This window comes from Sinocyclocheilus grahami, unplaced genomic scaffold, assembly GCF_001515645.1.
Source record: "Sinocyclocheilus grahami isolate Dianchi unplaced genomic scaffold, SAMN03320097.WGS_v1.1 scaffold324.1, whole genome shotgun sequence".
Taxonomy (NCBI): Eukaryota; Metazoa; Chordata; class Actinopteri; order Cypriniformes; family Cyprinidae; genus Sinocyclocheilus; species Sinocyclocheilus grahami.
The window spans coordinates 1,100,719-1,110,752 of NW_015505503.1; the positions used below are offsets into that span (position 1 = coordinate 1,100,719).

A 10,034-nucleotide genomic window follows, 5' to 3' on the forward strand; every position below is an offset into this window, starting at 1 on the left:
TCTGTTTATTTGATCAAAATTACAGTAAAAAGTAATATTGTGTAATATTATTGCAATATAAGATGGCTTTATGGTTCCATATATTTTAAAATAATAATTTATTCTTGTGATCAAAGCTGAATTTTCAGCATCATTAATCCAGTCATCAGTGTCACACGATCTTCAGAAATGCATTCTGATTATTTGATGTTAAAAAAAATAATGTTGAAAACGTATATATTGTAACAATTTAACAATCTTTACTGTGTCTTTGATCAATTAACTGTATCTTTTTGAAGGGTATGTAAAATTAACATATATATATATTATAGTTTTACATAATTTGCCAATCAGACCAGCAATAAGTCACTAGACTTATTTGTTTACTAAGTAGACAACAGTGTTAGTGAAGAGGATGAGATGAAATATGAAACGTGATCTGTGAAGAAAATTAAAAAAATCAATGTAAATGTAGTTTTATTGTTTTGCAAACAAGCTTTAAGTTTGTGAAATTGTGTAAAAGGGGTTAAAATGTGATTTAATTGTTTATGTAGGGTAAATAAAAACTGTAAAATTAGTGTTAGCAAGCAAAAGAAAATGTTAAAAATGTATTTTCCACTGCAGAACGCTAACAAAGTGCATGCTATTTGACACAATGAAACAGAATGATGAATTTGTCCTTTGATGTATCTAAATCTACTGTTAAACACTGAAGCACAAAAATTAAATAGACTGTGAAAAGTGTTATTTAAGGGAGTTTATCTTTCCAAAAGTGCCCGTAGTTGAAGAAACAACGTTGAGCATGGAAATGCTGGATTCTGTAATCATGAGGTCTGAGCTGAGCACTATCCTGCATGAGCACGGCCATATGGAAGCGCATGTAGCCCATATCTCCTAAAAATGAGCTAAAGTTTCTTTTCCTGCGGGGCTTGGATAGAGGTCTGGGGGAAATCAGAGCATGAAATTGCGATTAGCCCCTGTTGTTTGTGCAGACCAGGAATAGGCTACAGGACCTGGCATGGCCGAAGGTGTAACCTGTTTTGTTTGGCCTTGCTCAAGCCCTCCCAGATGGTGCTCGCAGCTGCCACTGAGTAAACGCAAGCCGGGCGAGCGCTGAGAGAAGTGGCCAGGACCTGTTTACATTCAGGAGGCAAAACAACAAATCAGTCCCTTACAGTCAGGACAAGCCATGGAAAGAGACTGTCTCAGTTCAGACGGTTTCTTACAGCTCATCGTAATCATACACTCATAACGATTATGGAAAGTAATTTACCTAATTCAGCTTGAAACATTAGCTTCTCTACACTAAGCGCTACAGAATATGAGTTCTGCCATCATAAAAAATGAAATTTTATTTTAGTATCATCGATATTAGTTTTATTCATATTTTTTGTTGTAGTTACTTTAGTAATTGTGTTGTGTTTCATGAATGTTGCTGTTCATTTTTTTGTCTATATATTTATTTTCTTTTTTTAATTTATTTAGTTATTTTAGTACATCAAATTAAATGTGTGAAAATGAGAACTGTTTCCTGACATAAAATAAGTTTACTTTATATATATATATATATATATATATATATATATTATTTCAAGTAATTAAACTTTTTAGTGGTTTTAGGCTTAGTTTTAATTATTGACCCTGAGTAGGATGACTAATGGGATTTAATATAATCACTAAAATGCCAAACTAAATATTTAATATCTCAGTTTTGTCTGTGATTCAAACACAGGTTAAATGAAATACAGTCTGTTGCTCCTGATTCACCAATTTTCATTCTGAGAAAAATACCCCAGTGTTCTCTCAGGTCTACTTTAAAGTTTCAGAAGAGATCTCAGTAATTTCTCAAATTGTAATCAGATTTGGCAAGATACTTTGTTTGCAAATTCATTTGAATGTAAACTCATCAAATCCTTCCAAAGCCTAATAATCTGAGCTGCTATCCACAGGTTCTTTCTATCTCTATAATTGCATTTAAGTCACTATTGACTCATTGATTCTATACGCATTTCACAGATTTGCATATAGGAGCACACAGGAGAAACATTTGAGATAAAGTTGACACTTAAGTACAGCTGAGAACTTTCTGAAGTTTGATGAAGTTTCTGAATGGTTTTGCAGCTCCATTTTCCATCTTCCAATGGTTTGAACAATATCTCAAATTCCAGTTGGACTGCTATTGTTTAATATTGATTTGCGCACAAAACAGTTTGTTGATATGAGTTTCTAGGGAAATCGAAATGTTAATGATCTCACTTTCTGTGCTTTCTGTGATTAATTCAGCACCGAAGAAAGCCTCAATTGTCCCAAGGACAAATCTGCACAGGGCTACAAACCCCATCCGACCGAATCTAAAATTAGCAAAAATCCATAAACTAGATGTTCTGGCCCCTCCGTATAATCCCAAACCTCTGATCACGCTCGAGGAAGCCAGACGTGACCCCAACAATTACCCCGGGAACAGAGCGGGTCAGAGCTGCGATGCCACACACAGCGGAGAGTGGGTGTTTAAGGGCCGACCTCTCCCTCATCTCCTGACCCGAGGCCCGTCAGCACACCGCTCCAGCCTGAGCACAGGCAACAGGATCAGATTTCAGGGGAAAATGCTGGAAATTAGCAAGAGCAGAGTCAGGCTACACAGCGTCGAGGGCAGAACACAATGGCAGCTTTCTGTCAGGGAGAGACTTCAAAGGGCCGCTGAGTGACTGCTCTGAGTTGGACTTTGTTGTAGATCACTGAGGAAATTCACAGATGTTTTCTCATACGAGACACCATTACTGAGGCTCTCGTACCCAGTAGCCCCGAGCATTTCTCTGCCTTTCCATCTCTCCATCTTTCCATCTTTCCATGCTCTTGTGTGCGAGACAGATGTGGAACCCCTTTTTTCTTTTTTCAGACTTTTTGCTTTATTTTCTTCTGCTGTCTGTCCAGAGAATATCAAAAGTTCGACTCTGACCTGTCCGAAAGAAGCCTTAAAAAATCAAGAAACTCACTCTACTCACAAAACTCACAGACAATGCTGTGATCCTGTCAAAAGACATCCATTAAAGTTGTGCATCACCACCAAACTCTTGCAGATTAGACTGATATTTTACAACATTTGCATGTGATTTGATTAAGCTCTTCCATTAACCCTGTAAATCCTACTGTTTTTGGCATCTAAATTCTCAACTCTATTTACACAATCTACTGCATGCCTTCAGTTGTCTGATTGATTTTTCAAGCTTTTTCAGCAAGTAAAAGTCCCTTTCCATCTCTCCATCTTTCCATCTTTCCATGCTCTTGTGTGCGAGACAGATGTGGAACCCCTTTTTTCTTTTTTCAGACTTTTTGCTTTATTTTCTTCTGCTGTCTGTCCAGAGAATATCAAAAGTTCGACTCTGACCTGTCCGAAAGAAGCCTTAAAAAATCAAGAAACTCACTCTACTCACAAAACTCACAGACAATGCTGTGATCCTGTCAAAAGACATCCATTAAAGTTGTGCATCACCACCAAACTCTTGCAGATTAGACTAATATTTTACAACATTTGCATGTGATTTGATTAAGCTCTTCCATTAACCCTGTAAATCCTACTGTTTTTGGCATCTAAATTCTAAACTCTATTTACACAATCTACTGCATGCCTTCAGTTGTCTGATTGATTTTTCAAGCTTTTTCAGCAAGTAAAAGTCAATTTAAAGTGTAAAACCATCCCCCTTCAGCTCGTGGTTCACGTGTCTTTTTACTGTGAAATCTTCACTGATTTTTAGAAAGGTAATGTAAAAAAATGACTTTTAATTGTTAGTAATATTTCAAGATGAACACTTACTGAACCGAAGTTGCTTAGGCTTATTATTTGATTATCCATGCGTTATTTTTAGAAAAATCATGTTCAAATGTATCAAATATGATGCAACAGGCTTTTGAGGAACATTATTTGTTCATCTCTCAAAAAATCATTGTATTGCATTGCATTACATCTACGTCTGCTTTATTTTTTACACTTACACTGTTAAATTTGTGCATTTATGTTTTATGTAACCGCTGAAAACTAATCACCCTCTTTTTTTTCTTCTTTTTTTTACAGAGTGCCTTCTCCAGCCTTTTGCTACGAAATGTGCTGTGTATATAAAATAATGAGGGGTAATTATTTATGTACGTATTATTTTCCTCAGTATTTGGATTTATGTATTTATTACGAAAGACAAATGTGCTATTTATCAGTTTTCTTGTCAAATAAAACGGAAAAATGCATACTGTGGTTAATTATATAATGACTCGCCATGGCAGCCTGTTGAACTGTTAATATTTAAAATAATATGTTGCCAAACAACATGATTAGAAGAGTAATGGCTGACTCACTGTGCTTCATTTGTTTCTTTTTTTCTGTTTTGTCTGAGCTGTTTATGAGCAACAGACCACAGAACGAAGTGTGTACATCCTCTTGAGAGAAAGTGATCTGCTGCATGGTTTTGAATGGCGTGGTTCTGAGTTTGGGTGAAGTTTCACTTGTACAGTGTTGGTGTTCTCAATCCAGTCTTGCCAGCTGTTTTGTATCCTAATCTATCTAAAAATAAATAAATAAAATAATATCAAGCTTTCTCATTTATTGTGTGCCGGCTACTTTTAAAACTCTTTGCATGCACTGCATGACCTAAATTAAGGTTGCCAAAAATTAAAAAACTTATGAGACTGTGTCACCCAGAAATATAGTATATAGGTTATAAATATATATATAGTTAAACACCATATAATTGGAGGAGACCGTTAAGAAGAAAAAACAGAATTGTGCCCTCTTGCAATTCTCTATGGACTGCAGGAAAACTGAGATCTCCTCCCGGTGGGAATCCCCCTCCTCCCCCATTACTATGTGAGAAACCTTAATCCCATCAAAAGAGCTGATCTGCTTCAACATCAACCACTCCAAACTGCTGGAAAGGGACAGTTTAAAAAGTCATAGATTAGTCACATCTCTCTGTGGGTTTTATTTAGTCTACTGCTCACATTTGAAGCTGCACTGATATGACCGCCTGCAAAACTTCGAAACTCCTAAACACATCCTACTTTGAAGCACTTTTGGTTTTTAGCACTCTTTTGCAATGCTTAGTCCTGGATTCCTGTGATGTTTGTGGAGGTGTCCCGTGCGCTGGAGACTGGAGGCTTGACTGGTTCAGGGCGGCGCAGAGGGAGGAGAACTGGAAAATGTTCAGACTTTTTCTCAAAGATTGGATCTCCTCCTCTTGCCAGCCTCCAAATCACACAACTAAGACATTATCACCACCACCACCACCATCATGTCACCTCCACACCTTGATGGCTTGATGCAATTAGTGCAACCAAAGGAAAAGTGATTTGAGAGCTGCTTTATTGACTTGTGCCAGAAACAACGGCATCCTATTTTTATTATTAGTTAAAAATCGTCTGTGGGAAAATTGCTGTCTGTGTTTCACACATATTGCACGGTTGCATTTACTCACATCTATTCTATTCATTCGTTTCAATTGCTCAACTGTAATGTCTACATGGTTGTGTTTACATATTGCATACATACAATATCAGTATATTTTATGACATGTTATAGCATGAATAACTGCTAATATTGCGAGTTCGCTGTGATTTTTTGGAAAGAGCCAACAAGTCAAACTCCTTGTAAGTGATGTATCCAATAAGCGTAAATTGTGGGACAGGAAAAACTACATGTGAACTTTCTACTGAGTCAAATGATTCCTTCCTCTTGAAGTTGTCTCGTATGCCTGCACCAGATCTCTGGAGATAACACACGGTCCTATTGTCGCACAACAAATCCTTAATTACAGAAAGGGGGATCGGGTGACTCCGGCATCCAATAGCGGGGTCTCCAGGCGGCGAGGGGGTCTTTGATCAAGAAAATCCAATTATTTGTGTATATACATTTCCCACATAGTGATTACTTCATTAATTGTCCCGCCTTTATCCCCTCCCGTCCCATCCCCCCCTAATAATCAGCCCTTTTATCCAGACCAACAAACACACCATAGGAGCTTTGTGTGGATTCAGAGGATTTGCTTCCCCCTCTCAAAGAGCCGCTCTTCTTTGATGATTGGGCAGCGGCGAACTTCAAAGTCATAAATCTCACTCCTGACTGGCTGGCGGCCCACCAAAGTCCTTATCAAATCCAAAGAAGTGATCCTTCACTCCCTCAGATAGTCCAGGGATAGCTGGAGGAGAGGAGGCGACGCGAGCGCACTTTCCACGAGAAGACGCTCAAGTATTTCTGAAGAAGTGAATCTGGCTGCTTTAAACCGGGAAGCTTGAGGAACTCGAGGAAGTGTGCCATGGCAGCTGTGGCTGTGCTGAGGAACGACACACTACAGGCATTTCTTCAGGTTCGTGAAAAGTTTGAGATATTGTTGAAAATGTCCTTCCTTTTACGCGCGTGTCGCAAATAACCGGCGCTTATTGACGAGAAGCGTCTCTGAGCTGCGCAAACTCCGGCAGATCTACTTTATTTGGCGAACGATTATTCGACCGATTTCATATTTAACAACAACAACAAAAAACACATAACAAGACTGTGGGAACTGTAGGACTTCCTTCATTGTTAAAACGAAGTTTCCATCCATGTAATTAGCAATTACAGAGTTTTTGAGAGTTTCAGTTCGATTTTCATCATCAGTAATTAAATTTAGTGGAACAAAAAGTGCAATAAACTTGCTTTGCACTTCATTTAAAATGTGTAACGCAGTCTTAATTAGACTGGCAAACATCTCAGATGAAACGACATTTTTTACTGTAAACGTATTTCACTAATGCAGCTAAAGTTATGCATGTTCAAAGAACCAAATGCCTTCGTTTTGCCCAACTTGAGAAGAGATTAAATGTGGTAATAGTTTCATTGGCTCATTCTAAAATCATATCCTTCGTAAACACTTAGGTAAATTTGCTTTTGTGCACAACTTTGTATGTATCATTGAACACAACATGTGGAAAAGTTTCCCCCAAAATCTGATCTTCAAAAAGGTTTTTCGAGCGTAAATGTTTTAACACAGCTCTTTCCTACGATCCAGGATCGCACTCCCAACTCCTCGCCGGAAAACAGCAAACACTCTCCTCTGGCGCTTCTAGCGGCGACGTGTAACCGGATCGGTCATCATCACGGATCCACACCCACGGACTTTATTCAAGTTCCCTACGACACGACCCTCGGGTCTCCGACACGGATTTTCCACCCTTGGAGTAACGAGGCCAATCCCCAGCCCTCGCTTTCCAACAATTCTTCCTTTGGACTATCCTCCAAATCTCACCTGCAGGGCTCCTACACCACCCACCACGAGCTCCCCCTAACCCCTCCGGCCGACCCCACCTATCCTTATGACTTCTCTCCGGTCAAGATGTTGCCATGCTCCATGCAGTCGTTACAGTCAAGCTGCCCGCCGACCTACGTGCCCGCCGTCTCCTACGCAGCGCCGCCCCCCATCCCGCCCGGTTTCATCCCGGGACACTCAGGCCTGGTCCATCAGCAGCAGAGACAGCTGTCTCCAAACCCGGGGGAGGATATACCATGGTGGAGCCTTCAGCAAGGAAACCACGTCAGCCACCCGGCGAGCCTCGGCCCCCACCGCTTCCCCATCCAGAGGGGCTTGGTGTTGGGACACACAGACTTTGCACAGTACCAGACTCAAATCGCAGCCCTCCTCCACACCAAATCCCCCCTGGCCACCGCCAGGCGCTGCCGGAGATGCCGGTGTCCTAACTGCCAGTCGTCCAGCTCCAGCGACGAACCCGGGAAAAAGAAACAGCACATCTGTCACATCCCCGGATGCGGGAAAGTATACGGCAAAACGTCCCACCTGAAGGCGCACCTGCGCTGGCACTCGGGAGAGCGACCCTTCGTGTGTAACTGGCTCTTCTGTGGGAAGAGTTTCACCAGATCGGACGAGTTACAGAGGCACCTGAGAACTCATACCGGGGAAAAACGCTTTGTGTGTCCGGACTGCTGCAAGAGGTTCATGAGGAGCGACCATTTGGCCAAACATGTGAAGACGCACCAGAACAAGAAGAGCAAAAGTCACGAAAAGACCTCTGATTACGTCAAAAGAGAAGACCTGAGACCTGTGTAGTAGTAGACTTGGATAACCATAGACTAGTGCAATATATACAATCTTCAGGATCCTCATGAAGCGAAAATATGTTTTGTTTTGTTTTTTTTTCATTAAAAAGGTTGATGAGACTTATAAGACTGGGAGTCTCTTTTTTTTCTTTTCTTTTTTTTTTGGGGACTTGTAAATATAATTTTCAAGTCATTCTCAGTTCCTCAAGGAACCCTGGAAAATGTTTCCGGTCCCTGAGCTACTCAAAACATTAACAAGTTTTGACTTGTGTTCAGATCTCTGTCTTCGGTGGAAGATTTCTTTATTCTGTAAATATATTGATAGCTTTTGTTGAATGAAAGTGTCAGTTCTCGCTCCTTGTGGGGTGTTTTAGCATGCTATTGAAAACCATCTGTTAAACTTTCGAAATTATTGTGTGAAAATAAAGAATATGACTTGTACATGCCATTGAAACATAAGGCGGTGAAGTGGAGTTATTAACAGTGGATAGATTTATTTTTTCAAGAGGAAAAATGCGAGTTAAACAAATTTGAATTTGAAACTTTGTGTGAGTGTTTATCAGACACTTAACAGAGAAACAGTGGAACTCTGTTAAAAATGCCTAGAATGAGCCGAGAATGAAGCACTGTGAGATTTATCAGTTGTTAGGATACGAAGAGCTCTGATGTTCAGTTCAAAGGACAGCTTTTATACAGCATTATATGAGTTTAAGAACAAAGTCGGCAAAAATGACAATAAAGCAAACGTTAACTGACATCAGCTGTAGTTTTCTGTTTTTCGTATATGTCACTCATAAGCATTTTGTAGACGCTGTCAGTATTTGATATGTAAAATATATGAACACATCCCCAAGCTATTCTACAAAACATATCTGTAAGAAATCATCTTGGGAGTTTTTTGCACTGCATCGAAATCCTAGAATCACATTAATGAAATAACGTGACTAACTGTATAAAAGATGTGTTACTATCATGTCAGGTTCCTAAGTTCATATAATACTATCTGTGTGACCCAATTAGAAAACAGAATATCAGAGCGGTGCTCTGCTCCATCTTGATACAACATATTCAGATGCACTGCGAGTAATAGAAAACCTCATTTCTATGCAGATTTTGATGTGCTCACATTTGGATCCCGATGTTATTTTTGCTGAACTGAAATCAAATTGAGTCCGTTTTAACCTCAGTCTGTGCATTTACATTTTTACTAAGTGGTTTCTGGCAAGTCACTCTAAATAGGAGTATTGTAGTTCTAATTAATTCTCTGTCTGAACTATACTGACCATGTTGCACGTTTTGCACAGTGAAAGACAGACCACATTTAAAACATGTTTTTTTTATTAAGGGAGGTTTCTACTTAAAGTTTCTATTATCTTGCATAAAACTACATCAGTTTAGAATATATTAAGTATGTGTGTATTATTGATATTTGGAAGGGGAGTTCTTGGCATCTAGAAAGATGTTCATTGTTTGAACTCTATGGTGCAGTTTCTCCTGCAATAGCGCCTCCATTGGTAAAATCCTGGCACACATCACTAAACCCTTCTCTAATGTTCACCCACTTACCTGTGTTTAGAAGATCTAGCTATACTACTTGTTCTAGCTGTACTTGTTATGGTTAGTCTCTTAAGTCTCTACAGAAGAGCAAAAACAACTAGTGCCATACTGCTTTGATCATTAAAACTGCATTTATAATGGTTACCGTTTTGTCGTAAATTGTCAAATGTATTAATATTCTACGAAAACGGTTATTTTCCTGTTTCTTAGACATACTATACAATCACATTAGATTCAGATTTTCTCACTGGGGACATGCACTGACAGACTGTAGAACTGCAGAAATGTAAATTAAATCATAGTTAAAGTTTCTAACTGTTGGGTGTTTTGTAATGTGTTCCTCGAATGTTACTGGCACCGAACCTCTGTATCCTTTAAAGTCCTAGAGAAAATATTTATTCATTATTGTTTCTTTATTATCCATTAT

General features: G+C 39.2%; 1 protein-coding gene across 1 annotated transcript; it reads left to right on the plus strand.

The window, feature by feature from the left end:
• The first annotated feature begins 6,102 nt into the window (after nt 1-6,102).
• LOC107602309 (transcription factor Sp5) lies at nt 6,103-8,154 on the plus strand. Its single transcript, XM_016294774.1, has 2 exons — nt 6,103-6,326; nt 7,008-8,154. The coding sequence occupies exons 1-2, from the start codon at nt 6,276-6,278 to the stop codon at nt 8,058-8,060; spliced, it is 1,104 nt and encodes a 367-aa protein (XP_016150260.1). The 5' UTR covers nt 6,103-6,275; the 3' UTR covers nt 8,061-8,154.
• Nucleotides 8,155-10,034: the final 1,880 nt, after the last annotated feature.